Genomic DNA, 21,372 nt, shown 5'->3' on the forward strand with positions numbered 1-21,372 from the left:
AGAGGCAGACCTGCTAGGGGTGGGAGCCCAGCTGAGCAGGCTCTGCAGAGGGGGTCCTCCCAGCCTGTGCAGCTGAGCAGGCTGCACACTTCGGAGCCAGTGCCCCTCCTTAACAAAGGGAATGGGGCAAGGGTAGGGTTGGCAGCCACGGATCACACAGGTAAAGGCAGGACACCCAGGGAGAAGGAGGGCAGTGCCAGGCCTAGTGCCAAAGCCCGAGCCTGTGCTTCCTGGCAGGTGCTGGTGAGGGTGGGGAGCAGAAGGCCCTCCTGCCACTGCTGGGGAGGAAGGTGACGCAGCGTAGAGCACAGTCAACAGCTTCACCAAGTCAGGTTCAGGGCAACTTGAGGCCAGCTCCCCGACCCAGCACACCCCAGAGAAGCTACAGCCTGGTATGCACAAAACTTGGCAGGAGTGTTCTCAGTGGCACACTCATGACAGCCAAGGGTGAAAACACCAAGATGTGCCCCAGCTGATGACAGGGGACACAGCTCCAGGCTGCTCCTGTCAGCGGGTATCACTCAGCTTCGAGACTCAGAGCCATCGGACACCACCACTGGAAGAACTCCAACAGGAAGGCCACAGCCTGGCATGGGGGTGCAGCCTGCGATCACAGTCACCAGAAGGGAGGCAGGAGGGCTGCAGGCTCCAGCCAGCCTCACCACTTGGCAAACCTCTCAAGGCAAGCCTGAAAAGGGCTGCAGACACGGCTCAGCAGTGGAGCCCTGGGGCTTGATCCCCAGGACTGCAAAAACAACAAGGACCAAAGAATCCCGTTCGCATGGAACCTCAGGACACACAAACGCACAGACTGAGGTTAGACGGGCAGTGGCCAGGGAGGGGCGAGCACAGGGGAGACAGGGACTGGAAGCCAACAGATGTGGACATGCGTGGGCTTTTATCTACTGTGTGCCTGGCAGGGACTGGATAGGGCTCAGCTCTCTGAACCCTCCACTTACCTTCCAAACACCTCTCTCCAGTGCCTCTAGGACCAGAGAGGCCGACTGGTACTGCAGAGGCCCTGCCACGTAGGAGGAGTCAGGGACCCGGGGTTCTATCAGCCCGGGGTGGTTGCAGATGCGCTGCAGCCTCATCAGGATGCTTAGGACATTGACAAAGTGACCGCTCTTCAGAGCCTCCTGAGTCCTGCTCGGGGAAAGTGCAGTTCAGCCTGACGACAGACACATACTTGCCACTCAGCTCCTAGTTAGCAGCTCTGCTGGTGCCAGGACATGGCACCTACACATCCTCTCCAGATTGGGCTGGCAAATCAGTCACCTCCAACATTCAAGTCCAAATCCCCACACGGCTTTGTTCACCTGCTGACATTTGCACATCTTCACACAAAGATACCCTGGCGGGGAGAGGGGCCAGCCATGCGCCAGCACTCAGAGGAGGACTATTACCCACTGTGACTGTGATGAGTCCCCAAGGGCACGGGCACCTGAGAGGCACTGTGAAGGCCAGAGGCTTACTGAGCCCAGATGGGATGAGTCTCCTTAGCAGGGCTCCCAGCACCCACTCAGGGCAGGGGTGTAGGTGCCGGACCCAGATCCTCAGCAGGGCCCTCAGCACCCACTCAGGGCAGGCATGCAGGTGCCCGACCCTGACTGTGGTGAAGTAGGGCACAGGCAGACCCCAGGGCTCACCAGAGCCAGGTCTAGGAGGAAACGGAAGCTGCAGCATGGGGCAGACCTCTAGGGGGAGGAAGCCGCCCTGGACACAGCATAGCAGGGCCAGCCGCCCCAGGGTGCCACTGGTCTGGAGAGACTCAGGAAACAGACCAGAGCCATGGGAAGGGCACTGCTCCATGACAGTGCTGCATCCACAGAGGAAGGCCCTGGAGGACCAGGTGTGAGAGTGAGCAGAGCTCAGTGCAGGGCGTGCCAATTCCAAGCACTCAGGGACATCTCCAGAGCTGGCAGCAGCGGCAGGTGTGGAGAGCAAAGAGCTGGGTGATCAGAGAGATGCCAGCAAGCAGAGCAGGGAGGGAAGGAGGGAGGAACAGGGAGGAGTCGTGAAATCACACCACACTCATCTGCGCGTGGCCAACAGAACAAGACAAAGGACAACAGAAGATGGAAAATTCCAGAGATGAGGGACCCAGCATAGGGACTAGGAACAGAAAGGCAGCTCCCTCGGGAGCCGGGAGTCAGCAGGGGCAGGGGCAGTGTGGGGATGTGGAGCTGGGCGGAGGGCTGTCAGCTGCAGCCCAAGAATGGACAGCTGGACACCTGGTGGTGGCATGGAAGCTCATGTTGACCACCTGTGTGAAGAGGCCACCCTGGGTGCCCTCCAGAGATGGCCATTGCAGAACAGTGGACACTGGCGAAGACATTTCTGCTTTCCCCAGGGGGACCCACTGCCATGGGCCCTTAAGCCTCCACGACACATGTGACTCCCAAGCAGAGTCCCACACTGGGGGCATGACAGGGAAGAAGCCCCAAGCCCCACCCCTGGGCGAGGCTTTCCACACAGGCCTGGGCCAGGTGGAAGGGCAACCTCATGCCTCAATTCCCTGCACTGGCACATGGCTCGAGAGAAGCTACCTCCCTGACACTCAACCCACTCCTCTGCCAGCGGCCACCTGTCCCACAGTTGGCAGAGGGCGACGCCAGCCACACAGATGGCGAGCTCCATTTCTCTATCCAGTTTCCACAATGATCCCGAGAACTGGCCAGCGTCACATCTGGAGGGGGACTGCCACTCCTTGCCCCACTAACCATGACTGCAGCCTCCCACAGACAGCCGAGCAAGGTGCAAGCCAGTCGTCCCACACACTGGCTGGCACCCGACTCCCCAGAAGGCCTTCAGTCACTCTGCAGAAATGCCCAACCATTTCTTGGAGGTACACTGGGGGCCACATATTGCTCTGAGTGCTGCAGACACGAGAACACCCACCTCAGGACCCAAGGACATCACTGCATACTGGTAGCAGGAGCAGAGGGGCCAGCAGGGCCCATGGCCAGCCACTGGGGCCAGGCCTCACGCCTGCTACCTCCCTGCATCCTGAGCTATCCTGGCCATCGCTAAGACCGGGGCCATGCAATCACCCTGCACCTGCCCACCTCTGCCACTGCACCTCCTGAGGGTCCTGGCTCTTCTCCCACAGAGCCAGGCAAGGCCCCCTGACAGGTGGGGACCAGGTCCAGATGCAGCACTGGGGACTGCTGCAGTTCTCAGATGCCTCTGAGTAGACAGAGCAGGGAGAAAACACTGAGCAAGAAATCTGAAGTCCTTCGCAGCCAGCACAGTGGCCACACCTGACACCACCACCCCAAAGGCTAAGGCGGGTGGATGGTGAGTTCAAGCAAGCCTCAGCAACTGTGAGAATCTGTCTCAAAATAAAAAATAAAAAGGGATGAGGATGTGGCTCAGTGCTTAAGTACCCCTGGGGTCAGTCCCCAGCACCCAAAATTAAAATTCTTTGGAACCTGGTTTCCATGTTTCTTGAATTTGGTCTTTCTAAACAGGAAAACACAAAGCTCAACCAAAAGAACCCAGAAGCCAGGAGAGGCCATAGGAGTCCAAAGCAAGTCCACTCAGCTGGCATGTGGGCACAGCCTCACTCACCACCTCTTCCTGGCTGGGGACAAGGAGGAGGCTGCAGATGGCCAAGGCATGATGTGGCCTGTTGTGGCCAGAGGATCTTCTACAACAGGCACACTGTGCCCACTGGCCTGCTCCCCACAGCAGCTACCCGAGGTCCCAGTGCCCCACTGCTGGCAAGAAGGTAAGCCGCTGGTCAGCGTGTTGCCTCGGCAAGCCCACACTGCAGGCCCTGGAGCCACCCAGGTAGCAGCAGCAGGAGCTGAGTGGACATCATGCCACACATGTGGCAACTGAGGCTGGCAGAGTGGCAAAGAGGATGAGCCAGGTTGAGCCCTAGACTCAGGGACAGGAGCTCCTGCCAAGCTCCCTGCGACCAATAGCAGGACAGGCCCACGCCTAGCTGGCACTCACCCAGGCTGCAGGATGACGTCCTCGTACAAAGCTTTCTGCCGACTGGACAAGCGGCACTTGAGGACGTGCTCATACTTCCTGGTCAGCTGCTTCTCTACATCTCTTTTAGTCCTCCGCAAAATAAACGGCTGTGTCACCTAGAGGGAAACAGCAGGGTCTTTCTTTGGCAATCCACAATATCACGTCTGTCCACGGCAGGTGGCCCCACTCCACACAGGCCGACATACCCGGTGCAGCCTGATGACCACCTTGTGGTAGTAGTCCTGGTTTTCCTCGCTGGGGGCTTTCAAGGGGAAGCTCAGGTAGGGCCTGGAGATCCCGGGGATGAGGAAGTGCACCATAGTCCAGAGCTCTAGGAAGGTGTTGTGCAGCGGCGCATCAATCAGGAGAAGACGCTGCTGGCTGAAAACAAGATGAGAGCATTCTGGGAGGACCAGAGGAGCTGAGTGGACATCATGCCACACATGTGGTCGACCAGCCTAGAGACCTGCCTCAACAAAGAAAGGGCTGGGGGGTCAGTGAGCACTTGCCCAGCCAACCCAGCAAACATGGAAAACGGGGCAGCACTGAATGCTGGGATACAAGGAGGTGGTTCATGACGACCCTCCTCTCTGGTGGCGTCTGAGAAGGGTCAGCAGCTCCACAGAGCAAGGCACATGCACACGGGTCCTGAGAAGAGGGGCTGAGCCAACAAGGTCAGTAGCCTCCCCCGCCCAGGCCCTGATAAAGGTAAAGGACGACTCCCTGGACTAAGACAGCCCCCCCATGTCTGCAACAACCTGCGTTCTCAAAAGAGTCTACAGGTAACAAGAACAGCTACAAAGCCCTCAGGACAGTGGGTTGCACCAGCCCTGGAGTGGCAGCAGACCTCTGCAGGGTGAAAACGGCCTCCCAGTGCCGCTCGGTCAGGCCCTTCACACGCTGCATCTCGTCGATGACAAGGCACTTCCAGCGCACTCGTGAGAAGGCAGGGTAGCCTCTGAAGAACTGCTTGTAGGATGTGATGCAGATGTGGAAGCTGTTGGGCTCGGCCCACTCCTGCAGCAGAGAGAGCGCCACCTTCCCACCAGGCCTGCCCCGTGCCCCGCAGGCAGACCACACACCGAGAGCAGCCCCACGGGGCTGCCTGGCGACCTGCTCCTGCACATGACTGGCTGCGCTGGCCCGCTCACCTTTTCCTCCAAGCTAAAGCTCATTTGTTGACAGATCAAAATGCCTTGGAAGCAGTGACAACTGCCATTTGGAAAATATAGAGATTAGCCGGGCACAGTGGCACACACCCCGTAATCCTAGCTGCTCGGGAGGCTGAGGCAGGAGGATTGTGAATTCAAAGCCAGCCCCAGCAAATTAAATGTCCCATCTCTAAATAAAACATAAAACAGGACTGGGGATGTGGCTTAGTAGTTGAATGCTCTTGAGTTCAATCCCTGGTACCAGGAGAAAAAGAAAAACCCAAAGGAACTTGCCAAAGGGGACCCTGAAGGCGGGCAGCATCTATAGTGGATAATCTGAACAAGTAAAAACCGTGTTCAGAGAATGTAGATACCTGCTGGCAGCTGACTGCTATATGAAGCTTTTTAAAAGCAAGTTAGTAACTACATACAGAGTTTTGGTTTGAATGTGGCCCCTCCAAAATTCCTAATAAGCTGAACACGTGCTTATTAGGAATATAAGAGGAGGGGCCTTCTCTACCCTCATGGGCAGGTAGGACCCTGACCAAGGCTGTAGTGAACAGCTGATGCTTCTGCCTGCCCCACACAAGGACTCAGCAATGAGGCGCCATCTGGTCAGCCAATGCTAGGCCTGCACAGAACAGGGACCACGAATGTCCTGGCCTCAGACTCCTGCCTCCTGATCCTCAGGAAGGAAGGCCTGTGTGTGGAGGACAAGTATGCGGCCTCTGACACGGGTAGAGACTGACAGGCAGCACGCGGGCCCCCACTCCACACAGTCCGTCCCCAGTGAGCCAGAACTGGAGACGCAATGAAACCTGCGGTTAGTGCACACTGGGCTGAGGGCCGGGGAACTGCAGCGGGGAGGAGGGCGGGAAGCTGCCCTGTGAGTTGTGAATCTTTCCAGGAACGCTGCCCTGGAGATGCCCCTGTACGTCTGTGACCCTGAACTCAGGATGCGTCACAACCTCTCACCCAGGCTGGCGACACTCAGCGTGGGCCTGAGGCAAAGCACCACAGCCTAGAAGGAAACGTGGTGTGCCTGCAAAGGGCAGGCTCAGGGGCTCACTGCCCCAATGGCTCGCAGGCCCAGAGGCTTGAGCAGCAACACCCAACATGCGTTAGGAAGCATGACTTCGTATTCTGAAATGTCTTCTATGAAAATTAAGTTGGTTCTACATTCAGTTTCATTTCGGGGCAGAGAGAGGTACCTGTCTCTTTGCTTTGAGTTCTCTGTGGCTGCCAACGTAGGAGAGGGTTTTGAGCCCAGGACACCAGCGTTTCAGCTCAAGTTCCCACTTGAGTATGTTACAACTTCTCACGACAACAAGATGGGGGCCCCAGTTACCTACAAAAGAAACCAGAATCACTTTAAAATAACATGTCAACTCCAGGTTCACTGCGATGGCTTTGAGCAGAGAACTGACACAGTAGGTGCCAAATAGACCCGCATGGGAGGACACCAGCCATGAAGGGGAAGGCACGCTACCCTCCCTAGCGCCATACCCCGGACTGCGCAGGCCCCTGAGGAGCACTGCTGAAGACAGAGTCGTGAGAACCCAGGTGGGTACAGACCACAGAGACCCCACTGCAGTTCCCGGGAGGAACTGCCCCTGCGAACCATAGACAGGAGCAAGAGAACAGGCCATGCCCTCCCCAGAGCAGCAGGCATCCAGCAGCACAGGCCCATGCTGCTTTGGCAACATGATGGACAGATACGCTCCTCACGGACACTGATCCCTGGCCACAGCACACCCAAGCCACCCAAGTAGGTAGTGGAAAAATTAAGGATCTAAAGCTACTCATTGTAACACAGACACAGCAAATTCAAATTCCACACAGTAACTGAAACACAAATCAAGTTAAAAAACAGAATGGCAGACTTCAAAAAATATGTATGTCTACAGCCACTACTTGGGAGGCACGAAACAACGACAAATCGCCAGGAGAAAACGGGCCTCAGTAGAAACAGGAATGCACGGAGAACAGAACACCAGAGGGCGGCAACTCTCCAGAGTACAGCCCCTCATGGGAAGGCTACCCCAGGGCTGGCACACCCAGTACCAAACAGGACACCCGACGTGACCACCTGGGAGGAAAACATGGCTGTGCCCGCACACGTCTGCCAAGGTGGCCACTGGACAGGACACTTGCCACTTTGCCTGTGGTCCGCATCAGGGAGGGAAGTAACAGACTAGGGACACCTCCTCTCCCTGGAAAGCAAGAGGAAACCCTGTGCCCTCTGGGTGCTGAGCCTGGGACCATCTCTGTGGGCTGATCAGCAGTCCTGATGGAAAACTTGAGGAATGCACACTGCTCTGGGTGCTTCCTGCTGTCCAGGAGCAGCAGCCGAGAGACAGCAACATTCCTGACCCAAGTGAGAGACCCCCCCCCCCCCGAGATCTACGCCAGCAGAGTTAGAGCAGGCGGCACATACTCCGAGCTCCTCCTCCCAACACCTGCAGATCTGCACCCTTCTGGCCCAGCTGCCACCTCTCAGTGAAGTGCACCCTGCCCCTTCCAGCCTCTGCTGCCACCAGCAGAGCAGCCCAGAGCCCACCTCCCCCAACACAGGGCCAACACTACACAGACCTGGCGTTGAGGCAGAGCCACATGAGCATACACAGGCCTTATAGCCCCAAGGCTGGCCCGGCCCTTCTGCCTCCCATGCCTGTGCCCTCCAAGAACAGATGAGACAGATGATCTCCAGTCTTTACCACAGTCACTGCCCACCACCCAAGGCTTCAGTGACCTGCAGAAGCGAGCAAGTGCTGGCTGTAAATGAGCATTCTGAACTGTATGGTGACACCTGCTCCATGCTCTCCTTCCCGCCCAGGACACAAGCATTCCCTATTTGCAGACTGCGCCATGAGTGATACCCACTCAGCTCTAGCTCGGTAGCCCTTTTGGCTATCAGATCGATGGAGACAGTGTCACAATGCTCGTATTCAAGTGGCCCTAAGCACCAGAGCAGCAATGGACCTTGGCAGCGCATGTGCCCAGAGAGGCACAACGCTGGCCTCCAGTGCACGGGGGGGACATCCTCACCTCAGGGAAAAGGCAGCACAGAGAGAAGTACTGCTGAGAGTCAGGTACCTCAGGGTTTTGCAGCACAGCCCCTGGAGAGAGGGGACTACCGTCCTTACAACATGGCAAAGCACACACTTTCTTCACTGAAAAAACAGTAAGGCAAGGCAACGTTCCCATTCTGAATTAGGTACACTTAAAAATCTATTTTAAAGTGTTACATTTAAGTTGCATAATATTGCTGGGGCTCAGTGGCACACACTTGGGATCCCAGCAGCTCATGAGGCTGAGGCAAGAGGATCCCGATTTCAAAGCCAGCCTCAGCAAAAGCGAGGCCCTGAGCAACTCAGTGAGACCCTGTCTCTAATACAAAACAGGGCTGGGGATGTAGCTTGTGGTCGAGTGTCCCTGAGTTCAATCCCTGGTACAAAAAAATAAATGAATAAATAAATGAATCGCATAATATTAGGCCAAAAAACAGAAACAAATTAATGGAAGAAAATTAGAAGAGCAGAAGCTAAAGCACTTTTATGTACTTAAAAACTGATCATGAGCCAAGTATGGTAGTGCGGGCCTGCAATCCCAGCTATCAGGAGGCTGAGGCAGAGATGGCAACCCTCAGGCCAGCCCGGGCATCTTAGCAAGACCCAGTCTCCAAATACAGAAGGGAAAAGGCTGGGTGTGGCTCAGCATAGAGCACCTGGGTTCAATCCCCAGTCCCAGAGGAACAAAGGCCGTGGCCAGGCATTCCCACGGTTCAGTCTGGCAGACTTGGCCTGCTCACTGGGAATGGCAGGCACTCACCTTCGTTGCAAGCAAGATGAGCAAAGAAAGCGATGACCTGCACTGCCTTGCCCAGCCCGGCCTCGTCTGCCAGGATGCCGTTGAGGTTCTTCCGGTACAACTTGGCCAGCCAGTCCAGGCCGATCTTCTGATAATCTCGCAGGGCACCGTACAACAAGGAGGGCGCACTGAACTTCACCTGTGACAATGACAGTAGAGGACACCCACCTGTGAGAACTGTCATCAGACCTTCCTCACACGGCAATCAAAGTGGTTGCGGCAAACCGGTGGGAGCAGACATCCATGGGACACGGAGAGAGAGGACTGCCTCTCCAGCAGCATGAGTGGCCAGATCGGAGCAGGTCTGGAAGCCGCTCACCCCCAGTGCCTCACCGTGGTGGTGACCCGGGCACTGCCCTTGGGCAGCACAGCCTCAGCCACAGCAGTGACTTCTGCGATGTCCTTGGTGTTGGGCTTCCCCACGTTCACCCTCTCTGTAGCTTTGAATTGATCCATGATGAAGAGGGAGTCTATGAGAACCGAGTCCCTGCGGCTCTCCCTGTCACTGGGACAGTCATCAGCATCTGGAACAAGAAGAAATAGACGGGTGGAGCAGCTGCTATGCCTGTTACAAGCCTCTGTGTTAAAAAGGAGGGAGAACAGGGAGGAGACACCTGAGATACAGTACTGGGCAGTGGTCTTCTCGTCTGTGACCCACCCTATGATCTGCAAAACCGTCTGAGCCACAGTGGACAATGTGTGAAGTGCCACGCTCAGAACCCTTCTGAGAAGATCTGGAGCGTGACTGGCCCACACTACTGGGCGTTTGAAGGAGTTCTCTGTATTGATTGGCCACCAGTATCACAGGGAGGCTTATGGTAAATCCCCGGCCCAGGGCCAGGAAAGCATAAGTCAGGATGTCTCCCAATCAGGAACCAGGAGGCGGCCAGCTGCCCACCCCAGACCCCAAGGTCCTAAAGGGCCTGAGCTCCTCAGGGACCTTCAGGCACCTGTCTTGGCCTCTCACGGCCTCACCCCTGCCTATGTCTAAGTGGAATGAAAACAGGACAGGGAGACATTTTTGGAGTATTCTGGGTATGTATCAGGAATATTTATTAATAAAAACTAAAACTACTTGAAACATATTAAGCTAACACAGAACAACTTGGATAAATATGATAAAAACCTAAGTTCATAAAACAACAAGCCCTATAAACTAAAAGGAACCCCCCCCAAGATCCCGTGACTAGTTAATCAGTAAAAAGCACAGAATTTAAAGTTTACTCAGTAAAACATTAAACAGTAAATACGTTTACTGCCACGCCTGAGACCTACCCTCCTCTCCGCTCGTCTCATCACACTCGGGGTCAGGTTGGGGCCACTGGAAATTTGGCAAAAAGGCACCTTCATACAACTTCATCAAATCCATCAGGGGCAGCTCAGCTGGGAAGAATATAGGAAGAAGATTGTCAGTCACACCACTCGCCCGAGGGTCAGCAGGCAGAAGACGCGCCCTCCCTGCTGTGGAGGACGCCCGCACAGCAGCAGAGGCTGTGTCTGTGTCACCTGTTGTGCCTGGGACCACAAGTGTCTCTGATGTCTAATGTGCAGATTTTCAAATATCTTGAGCATTCCTTAATCAGAAAATCTAAAGCCCAAAATGTTCCAAAATCCAAAACATTCTAAGCACTATTTTCTTGATGCTTGAAAATTTTTGTATTTCAAAGCATTTCAGATTTTGGATTTTCAGATTACGGATATCCAAAACCTGCAATTTCTAAAAGCACACTTATTTTTTTCTAAAAACTAAGAGGGTTGCCATTACTGACACAAGGTCTAAATATTTTCTTCAAAGTAGAATGAGATCTTTGAAATACAATGAGAAACAATTTTCATTCATAAAAGAACAAAACTTTTATTTTCTGAAATCATCTGATAAATGTATGGTAACACTCACACACACAAAAAAGTAGCTGGGGTCAGGGCTGGGGTTGTGGCTCAGTGGCAGAGCCCTTGCCTAGCACGTGTGAGGTTCTAGGTTTGATCCTCAGTATCACATAAAAATAAATAAAATAAAGGTATTATTTCAAACTACAACTAAAAAAAATATATTTCAAAAAAAAGTAGCTGGGCATGGTGGTGCACTCCAATAATCCCAGTTAGACAGGAGGCTGAGACAGGATTGTACATTCGAGACCAGCCCAAGAAACTTAACACAATCCTGCCTCAAAATTTAAAAAAGGGTTGGGGTGTAGCTCAGCCAAGAGCACTTGCCTAGAATGTGTGAGGCCCTAGGTTCAGTACTCAGCACAAGGAAAAAATAATACCATTGGTGGAAAATAGCAGATGATTATGATAAATTAAAACACCAAGAGTCAAATAAAAATATAACAGGAAAAAGTTCAAAAAGCATGGCAAAAGGTCAAAGCTTCTATGCATTCACCCTAATGGCTTGAAAGAAATCACCACAATAAAAGTACAATTGCCTGGCAAAGGACTTGAAGATATTTTACACAAAAAAAATACACAACAGGGCAGGCTCAGGGGCACTCCTAGAAACCAGCAGCACACAGCCAGCCGTCCAAATCTGTAACCATCTCAAAACCAAATCACTGTGGAAATATGTCAACAGACCCTGAGCACTTCGGAGTGGGAGAGAGTGGCCTCTTCTAGACACCAACATAGGAAGCTGAAGAGCTTTAACACTTGAGGCCCTTGAGACCATCTCATGTTTCCCATGGAAGGACTAGAAGCCTGGACCCAGCTTTGTGTTCAAAGCGCCACACGCCACTATCTAACTTAGGGGACCAAGATGCTCAGGGCAGGCGACCTCTGCGTGCATACTGCATACTGACCAGCTGTGAAGTCAGCACAACAGGCCACACCAAGTGCCTGGGACCCACTGCAGCCTTGCCCAGCTGCTGAGAGCCACAGCAGCATGGCATTTTTGCCAGAACAAGTGGTTCAGAGGTGACAGAGGTGAAGCCAGCGAGTCATTGAGATGATGATGGTTATGTTAAGCTGTGTATTCAATTGTATATTAGACCCCCTGCGGTCCGCCTTGGCTTGCTACTTTGGAGTTCTCTCAGGGATTCCTGGTTGGGGAAGTGCGGGAGGAGGGAGTTCTGGTTGGAGTGTGGTGTGTTCCTGGGTGGCCTTCGGGAGAGTTCCCACGGAGTGTGCTGGTGGAGTTTGGAAATAAAATTTGTTCCTGCTTGAGTGGCTCATGATTTGTGCCCAGCCAGACTGCGGTACCCAGCTGAGATGGTAAGGCAGGAGTCTCCCTGAGTCCCTCCATTTATGATTTAAATTACCCATGGCACTGGAATGACAGGCAGATCTGGGACAAAGCCAAGCAAGGTCACATAGGAACTGCAGACTCCAAATGATGGACTATGGTCGTTGAGAGGCACGTCTTCCACATCTGTGTGTCTGAGTGCTTTCATAGTACACGGCTGAGAAATTCATCTACTCCTCACATGGTGGCCACGGAGCAGGAGAAACTGCAAGACCCCTGTAGGATCCCTCAGGGTTCTCAGCAATGGCCTCTGGGTACATAAACTAGAAGCTCCAACACCAGGCACCATTTAATACAGTTACCACACATCAATAAAATAGATCGGAAAAAGAAGACTCCATTCAGATAGAAAGAGAAAACCCAAAATTAAACTTTCATAACTGTGCACATGGCCATGGAGAAAACTCCTAGGCTCCTGAGGACCACGGAGACACCAATCTGAGCAAACACACTGGTCCACAGCTCTGCATAGCCCTCACAGACAGGGGCCAGGGTTGGCCAGACATGTCCTGCCCACATAAGTGCCTGCTCAGGAAGGACAGACAGCTCTGAATGTCCAGCAAGAGCTGCCAGCCTGGAAAGGATGCCTTCAACCTGCCCATGTCCACATCCCGACAGGATATCTTCATTAGAGGCCTGAGCCACAGGTACCGCAAGGCTGTGCCAACTCCCGAGCCACAGAGAAGAGCGGCAGGCCACTGCAGGCTTCCAGACATGGAAGCCACACATCAAGGATGCGGGTGCCATTAGCCGGGCCCACAGCAAGAAGCATGGCCAAAAGGCCACCAGAGAAGCATAGTAGAGTCATCTTCCAAACCCTGGGTCAGCATAAAGGAACAAATGAAAGACAGAGCAGGGGACAGAGTGATTTAAAATCATGAGGATCTAAGCTCAATTTAGTTATTTAATTAATACAGATGTACTAAACATGCCAATTTAAAGGTAGAGCTGCCATCATGGCTGTGATCCCAGCAACTCAGGAGGCTGACACAGGAGAATAGCAAGTTCAGGGCCAGCCGGGGCAACTTAGCAAGACCCTGTCTCAAAACAAAATAAAAGGACTGGGGCTACAGCTCCAGATTGAAGAGTGGAACACCCTTCAATCCCTGGTGCCAAAGGAAAACAAAAGACAGAGCATGGCACAGGGGAGAGCATGGCAGAGGGGGAGAGCATGGCAGAAGGGAAAAGCATGGCAGAGAAAGAGCATGGTAGAGGGGAATAGCATGCCAGACGGGGAGAGCATGGCAGAGAAAGAGCATGGCAGAGGGGGAGAGCATGGCAGAGGGGGAGAGCATGGCAGAGAAAGAGCACGGCACAGGGAAGAGCATGGCAAAGGGGAGAGCATGGCAGAGGGAAGAGCATGGCAGAGGGGAGAGCATGGCAGAGAAAGAGCATGGCAGAGGGAAGACCTACTACATTCAGTATGAGAAGCAAGAAGAACACAGATGAGATGTTAACAGAACCCCTCTCTGGAGGAGCCTCCACTATAGGTTCCAAAATCACAAAGCACACTAGGAAATGACTTGCTACTAGAAGAAACCAGGACCCGAATGACAGCAGAATTATGTCCTCAAAAAATCCACACACGGATGAAGATCCAAGATGGCAGGCCAGAGGGAGACATCATTCTGTGTGGCTCCATGACCTGGGACTCAAGTAGTGAGAATACTACTTCTCTGTAAGCAATATTCCTGCTCCCACACAGGAATCACGGCCATTGTGCCCGTCTAGGGCTCCAGGCCACAGCACCCGATTAGGTCTCCCAACTACTCGTCCATGCAGGTCTATTGGGTACCTGAGTGGGCACCATCAACACCCGCATAGAACTTTCGGCCACCCATCCGAGCAGAAATCATGGATGCCACTCCCACACAGGACACCTGGCAGCTTCCCACGTGCAGGACTTCCAGCTGCCACTCGGATGTGGACCCCCATCTACCATCTTAGGACCCTGCAGCAGTGGAGGTACTGCGTACAGTGGCGTGCCTGCACCTGAGAACCTCACACAGGCTATGAAGTCAGCCAGCAGCCACACAGTGCACACCAGAGAGCTCGTCTCTGAACTCAATGTCCAACACCATCACCCAGCTCCCCTCACCCAACCCGACACTCCATGGCTGAAAGCAGGAGCCTCCATCTTGGGCCACCTTCATCACCGTTGTCAGTGGGGGCAACTCCCAGTTGGAACTCCAGCTGGCCAGGTACCCAGTTTCTAACCCCCCCTCCCCCCAGCAGCCTGCCTCTACCCCTGCACTGACACCCTGGTTACCTTCACCACCTTGAGGGCAGAAGATCCCACCTACTGGATGAGAAGGGAAGCAGGAAAGATCCAGATCTCCAACCAAAACAATCCCCGCTTCTTCCTTCAAGATTTTTTTCCCTCTCCCTCTCTATTCTCCCACCCTCATCTCCCCAACATACATGAAACCAAGTACTTTGCATGAATTAGGATTTTGAGCACTGGGACATCTGAATAGTATATTACAGCTGTGTTGTATAGTCTTTTTTTTTTCTTTTACCCCATCAATTTCTACTATCTTAACATTTTTTATTTTTCTTAATATGTATGTGTTTGTTTTATGTACCCTACTGTCTTCCCAATTACTTGTATACCCAAAATTACTTCCTCTCCCTTCTCCTGCTGCTAATCTTCCTCTTTAGATTTCTCTTTCACACTTCCTAACTCTATCTCCTCACCTCCTTCCTCCTCAGCATATCATCCTACTCCTCGGCCACAGTTCTTTGTCCACCATCCAAAACTGTAAACCCTTTTACCAACAGTATATTGTAGATAACAATTGAATTCACCATTTCTGTACATTATGACCAAACTGTAAACGTCTTAATAGCAAACATTTGTTTTTAGGGTGTACACTGTTTGTATTGGGATCTGATAACTTTGTCCTTCACCTCAGAGGAGAGGTATTGGATCCTTACAGGGGCACTGTAAGCCTACAGGGTAAAAAGATAACACCTCAGATCCGCAGTGCTAGAAGGAAGACACACAAGCAATATGAAAAGACAAGGGAAGAAAGTGCCCCAAACTTATCAAGATACCACATTATTAGAATCCATGGCCAATACAGCAGAAGTAAGGACAGAGAAGGAGTTCAGGATGTACATGATTAAAACGCTCTGTGAATTAAAGGATGACATAAGAGAGCATATCTAGGCAGCAAAAGACCATTTTGACAAAGAGCTACATAAACAAATACAGGAAGCAAAAGATTACCTTCAATAGGGAGATACAGGTTCTTTAAAAAAACAAAACACAGAAATCCTTGAAATGAAAGAAACAATAAACCAAATTAAAAGTTCCATTGAAAGCATCACCAACAGATTAGACCACTTGGGAGACAGGACCTCAGACAATGAAGACAAAATATATAATCTTGAAAGAATGTAGAAAACACAGTAAAAATGGTAAGAAACCATGAGCAGAACATTCAAGAAATATGTGACGGCATAAAAAGACCAAATTTAAGAGTTATTAGGAGAGAGGAAGGAATAGAGTTCCAAACAAAAGGAATGAGCAATCCATTTAATGAAATAATATCAGAAATTGTCCAGACATGAAGAATGAATTGGAAAGCCAAATTCAAGAGACTTACAGGACGCCAAATGCACAAAATCACCACAGATCCACACCAAGGCACATTATAATGAAAATGACTAACATACAGAATAAAGAGAGAATTTTAAAAGCCATGAGAGAAAGGAATCAGATTATATATAGGGGGAAATCAATTAGATTATGTGCAGATTTTTCAACCCAGACCCTGAAAGCTAGAAGATTCTGGAACAATATATATCAAGCTCTGAAAGAAAATGGATGTCAGCCAAGAATCTTTTTTTTTAATAATTTTTTTTGGTAGTTATAGTTGGACAGCATGCCTTTATTTTATCTGTTTATTTTTATGTGATGCTGAGCATCAAACACAGGGCCTTACACATACTAGGCAAGCGCTCTGCCACTGAGCTAAAGCCCCTCAACCAAGAATCATATCCAGCAAAATTAAGCTTTAGATTTGATGATAAAACAAAAACGTTCCATGATAAACAAAAGTTAAAAGAACTTACAACTCAAAGCCGGCACTACAGACATCCTTGGCAAAATATTCCATGAAAAGGAATTGAAAAACAACAATGAAAATTAGCAAAGGGAGGTATTACACTAAAGGAAAAACTAACAAGAGGAGAAACCAAGTCAAGTTAAATACCAAAAATAAACAAAAATGGCTGGGAATACAAAGCATGTCTCAATAATAACCTAATGGCCTAAACTCACCAATCGAAAGACAGAGACTGGCAGAATGGATTTTTTAAAAAAAAGACCCAACATTATGCTACCTCCAAGAGACTCATCTCATAGGAAAAGACACCCACAGACTGAAAGTGAAAGGTTGGGAAAAAATATACCTCTCACACGAACTGCGGAAGCAAGCAGGGGTTTCCATCTTCGTATCAAATAAAGTAGACTTTAAACTAAAGTCAATCACTACATATTGCTCAAGGGAACAATACAACAATACAACAAGAACAATACAACAAGATATAACAATTATAAATATACATGCCCCAAACTATGGAGCATCTTGTTTATAAAATTCTTCTCAAGTTCAAGAGTCAAATAGACCAGAACACAATAATTCTGGGTGACTTTATCACACCTCTTTCACCACTGGATAGATCTTCCAAACAAAAGCTGAACAAAGAAACTGCAGATCTCAATAATACACTCAAGAAATTAGACTTAACTGACATATATAGAATATTTCATCCTTCAATGAGTGAATACACTTACTTCTCAGCAGCACATGGATCCTTCTCTAAAATAGACAAAAAGCAACTCTTAGCAAATACAAAAAAGGCAGAGATACTACCCTGCATTCTATCAGATCATAATGGGATGAAATTACAAATCAATGCTAAAATAAAAAATAAAAGCTACTCCAACACCTGGACACTAAATAATATACTAATGAATGAACAATAGGTTGCAGAAGACATCAAGGAGGAGATTAAAATATTCTTAGAGGTAAAAAGAACATAGATACATTGTAGCGAAATCTCTGGAATATTGGGAAGACAGTACTAAGATGAAAGTTCATTGCATGGAGCTCATTCCTCAAAAGAAGAAAAATAAATGACTTAACATTACATCTTAAAGTCCTAGAAAAAGAAGAACAAATAAACTCCAAAAGCAGTAGAAGATAGGAAATAATTAAAATCAGCACTGAAATCCATGAAATTGAAACAAAAGAAACAACTGAAAAAATTGACAAAACAAAAAGTTGATTCTTTGAAAATAAATTAACAAACTCTTAGCCATGTTGATGAAGAGCAGGAGAGAAAACTCAAATTACTAACATAAGTGATGAAAAAGGAAATATCACAACAGACACCATAGAAATACAAGATAATTAGAAATTATTTTGAAAACTTGGACTCCAATAAAATAGAAAATATCAAAGGCATTGACAAATTTCTAGAGACATATGATTTGCCCAATTGAATCAGGATGATATACACAATTTAAACAGATCAATTTCAAGCGATGAAACAAAAGGTGCCATCAGAAGCCTTCCAACCAAGAAAAGCCTGGGAGCAGATGAATACACAGCCAAGTTCTACAAGACCTTTAAAGAAGAACTAACACCAATACTCTTCAATGTATTTCAGGAAATAGAAAAAGAGAGAGCACTTCCAAACTCATTCTATGAGGCCAATATCACCCTGATTCCAAAAGCAGGCAAAGACAATTCAAAGAAAGAAAACTTCACACCAGTATCTCCAATGAACATAGATGCAAAAGTTCTCAATAAAATTCTGGCAAATCACATACAAAAACATAGCAAAAAGATAGTGCACCACGATCAAGTGGGGTTCATCCTAGGGATGAACAGGTTGGTTCAACATATGCAAATCAATAAATGTAATTCATCACATCAATATTAAAAATAAGAACCATATGATCATCTCAAGAGACATAGAAAAAGCAATCAACAAAATACAGCACCCCTTCATATTCAAAAGACTAGAAAAACTAGTGATATCAGGAACATACCTCAACATTGTAAAAGCTATCTATGCTAAGCCCCAGGCCAACCACATTCTAAATGGAAAAAATTGAAAACATTCCCCCTAAAAACTGGAACAAGACAGAGACGCCCTCTTTCACCACTTCTATTTAACATAGTTCTTGAAACAGTGGCCAGAGCAATTAGATGAAAGAAATTAAAGGAAAACAGATAGGAAAAGAAGAACTCAAATTAGCACTATTTGCTGACAATGTGATTTTATACCTAGAAGACCCAAAAAATTCCACCAGAAAACTTATAGAACTAATAAATGAATTCAGCAAAGTAGCAGGATATAAAATTAACACTATAAATCAAAGACATTTCTGTATATCAGTGACAAATCCTCTGAAAGGGAAATAAGAAAACTACCCTATTTACAATAGCCTTGAAAAAACTTGGGAATCAACCTAACAAAGGAGGTGAAAGACCTTTACAACAAAAACTACAAAATACTAAAGAAATTAAAGAAGACCTTAGAAGATGGGAAGATCTCCCGTGTTCTTGGATAGGCAGAATTAATATTGTCAAAACGACCATACTACCAAAAGCATTATACAGATTTAATGCAATTCCGATCAAAATCCCAATGACATTCCTTATAGAAATAAAAAAAGCAGTCATTAAAATCATTTGAAAAAAATAAAGAGACCCAGAATAGCTAAAGCAATCCTTAGCAAGAAGAGTAGAGCAAGTGGCATCACTATACCAGACCTTAAACTATACTACACAGCAATAGTAACAAAAAAGAAAAAAAAAGTAACAAAAAGAGCGTGGTATTGGCACCAAAACAGACTTGTAGACCAATGGTACAGAATAGAGGACACAGAGATAACTACAGTTATCTTATATTAGACAAAGGCGCCCCAAACATACATTGGAGAGAAGATAGCTTCTTCAACAAATGCTGCTGGGAAAACTGGAAATCCATATGCAACAAAATGAAATTAAACCGCTGTCTCTCACCATGCACAAAACTCAACTCAAAGTGGATCAAAGACCTAGGAATTAAACCAGAGTTTCTGCATCTAATAGAAGAAAAAGTAGGCTCACATCTCCATCATATCGGATTAGGCCCTACTTCCTTAATAAGACTCTTATAGCATGAGAATTAAAATCAAGAATTAATAAATGGTATAGATTCAAACTAAAAAGCTTCTTCTCAGGAAAAGAAATAATTGATGAGGTGAATAGAGAGCCTACAGCTTGGGAGCAAATTTTTACCACTTGCACATCAGAGAGAGTACCGATCTCTAGATATATAAAGAACTCAAAAAGCTAAACAGCAAAAAATATATAAATAAATAAATGGGCCAAAGAAATGAAGAGACACCTCTCAGAAGATGATATACAATCAATCAACAAATATATGAAAAAAATTTTCAACATCTTTAACAATTAGAGAAATGCTAATCAAAACTACTCTAAGATTTCATCTCACTCCAGTCAGAATGGCAGCTATTATGAATACAAACAACATGTGTTGGCAAGGATGTGGGGAAAAGGGCACACTCATATACTGCTGGTGGGACTGCAAAATGGTGTAGCCAACATGGAAAGCAGTATGGAGATTCCTTGGAAAATTGGGAATGGAACCAACATTTGACCCATTCCTTGGTCTATACCCAAAGGACTAAAAACAGCATACTGCAAGGACACAGCCATATCAATGTTTATTGCAGCACAATTCACAATAGCTAAACTGTGGCCAACCTAGATGCCCTTCAGTAGATTAATGGATAAAGAAAACGTGGTATAGATACACAATGGAACATTACGCAGCAATGGCATTTGTAGGTACATGGATGGAGTTGGAGAATCTAATGCTAAGTGAAGTTAGCCAATCCCAAAAAAACAAATGCTGAATGTTTTCTCTGATATAAGGAAGCTGATTCATAGTGGGGTTTGGAGGGGGGCAAGGGAGGATTAGACGGACTCTAGATAGGGCAGAGGGGTGGGACGGGAAGGGGGAAAGGGGGCAAAAAAGATGGTGGAATGAGATGGACATCATTACCCGGAGTATATGTATGAAGACACGAATGGCGTGAATATACTTTGTATACAACCAGAAATATGGAAAATTGTGTTCTAAATGTATAATATGAATTGTAATGCATTCTGCTATCATTTATATAACAAATTAGAATAAGAAATTTAAAAAATATATTCTATTGCTACTTGACTTTTCCTTTTTGATTTGTAAATGCTTATATTAAAAATATTAATCCTCTGTCAAAAAAAAAATCCACACACAGAATCACCAGGTACAGGTTGTGAAGTCATGTTTAAAGAAATAAGAGACAAGGAAGATGTGAACAAAGGTGGGGGGTCAGGGTGCCACTCAGTGGCATGCGCTGGCCGCACGCACAGGCCCTGGGTCCACCCCAGAGCCACCAAGGAAAAACAGTGTCTGCAAACAACTGTGCTAGCAGAAATTTAAAATTCAGTGGCCGGGTCAGCCATTGGCTAAGTAGAGCTCAAAACAGTTATGAAATAGAAAAGAGGAGGGGAAACGTGTGCCCAGTATCATGACAGGAAGTGACTCAATCCGCAGATCAAGGGGAAAAATATGACCACTCAGGACACTGAAGAGCAGACCCCGCCATCAGCAGGTCACACACAGGGCCACCTGCAGCGCTGCACCACAGCTCTGCCTGTGTCCTGGTGAGGGAAATGGGGGCACGCGGCACTGGTCCCTGGAAAATCCAACAACATCGAGTGCAGATGATAGGGACGTGCCATCCTGCCAGTGCAGTCAGTTCAGATGAAGAACCACGTGGCCACCCCCAGGGTGGGTCCAGAAATTAAGAGAGGCGCGTGTGTGAGACACAGGACAATATACACATACACACGGGAGATCCGAAAACACTCATACTGAGTAAGACCAGAAATTAGGTCTTTTAATGTTTACGTTAAGGAGGTGATGAAAATGGACGAGTTAATGATCCACCTCCAGAAATAAGAACACAAGAGCAAAAACAAAATACAGAGGAGTCGGGCATGTGGCACACCTGTGATCCCAGCCGCTCCAGAGGCGGAGGCAGAGGCA

General features: G+C 48.5%; 1 protein-coding gene across 7 annotated transcripts in view; it reads right to left on the reverse strand.

Moving 5' to 3' along the window:
- Window positions 1-21,372, reverse strand: part of Ep400 (E1A binding protein p400) — a 99,444-nt gene that overhangs the window by 39,214 nt on the left and 38,858 nt on the right. For all 7 annotated transcript variants that reach the window (XM_076838716.2, XM_076838709.2, XM_076838743.2 and 4 more), the window contains exons 13-20: window positions 10,281-10,388; window positions 9,339-9,529; window positions 8,967-9,144; window positions 6,347-6,483; window positions 4,832-5,001; window positions 4,191-4,365; window positions 3,964-4,100; window positions 960-1,146 (exon numbers count right to left, since the gene is read on the reverse strand). In XM_076838716.2, coding sequence (XP_076694831.2) covers window positions 960-1,146; window positions 3,964-4,100; window positions 4,191-4,365; window positions 4,832-5,001; window positions 6,347-6,483; window positions 8,967-9,144; window positions 9,339-9,529; window positions 10,281-10,388 — 1,283 coding nt within the window. The remainder of the gene's footprint in view (window positions 1-959; window positions 1,147-3,963; window positions 4,101-4,190; window positions 4,366-4,831; window positions 5,002-6,346; window positions 6,484-8,966; window positions 9,145-9,338; window positions 9,530-10,280; window positions 10,389-21,372) is intronic.

This window comes from Callospermophilus lateralis, chromosome 1, assembly GCF_048772815.1.
Source record: "Callospermophilus lateralis isolate mCalLat2 chromosome 1, mCalLat2.hap1, whole genome shotgun sequence".
NCBI classification, from domain to species: Eukaryota; Metazoa; Chordata; class Mammalia; order Rodentia; family Sciuridae; genus Callospermophilus; species Callospermophilus lateralis.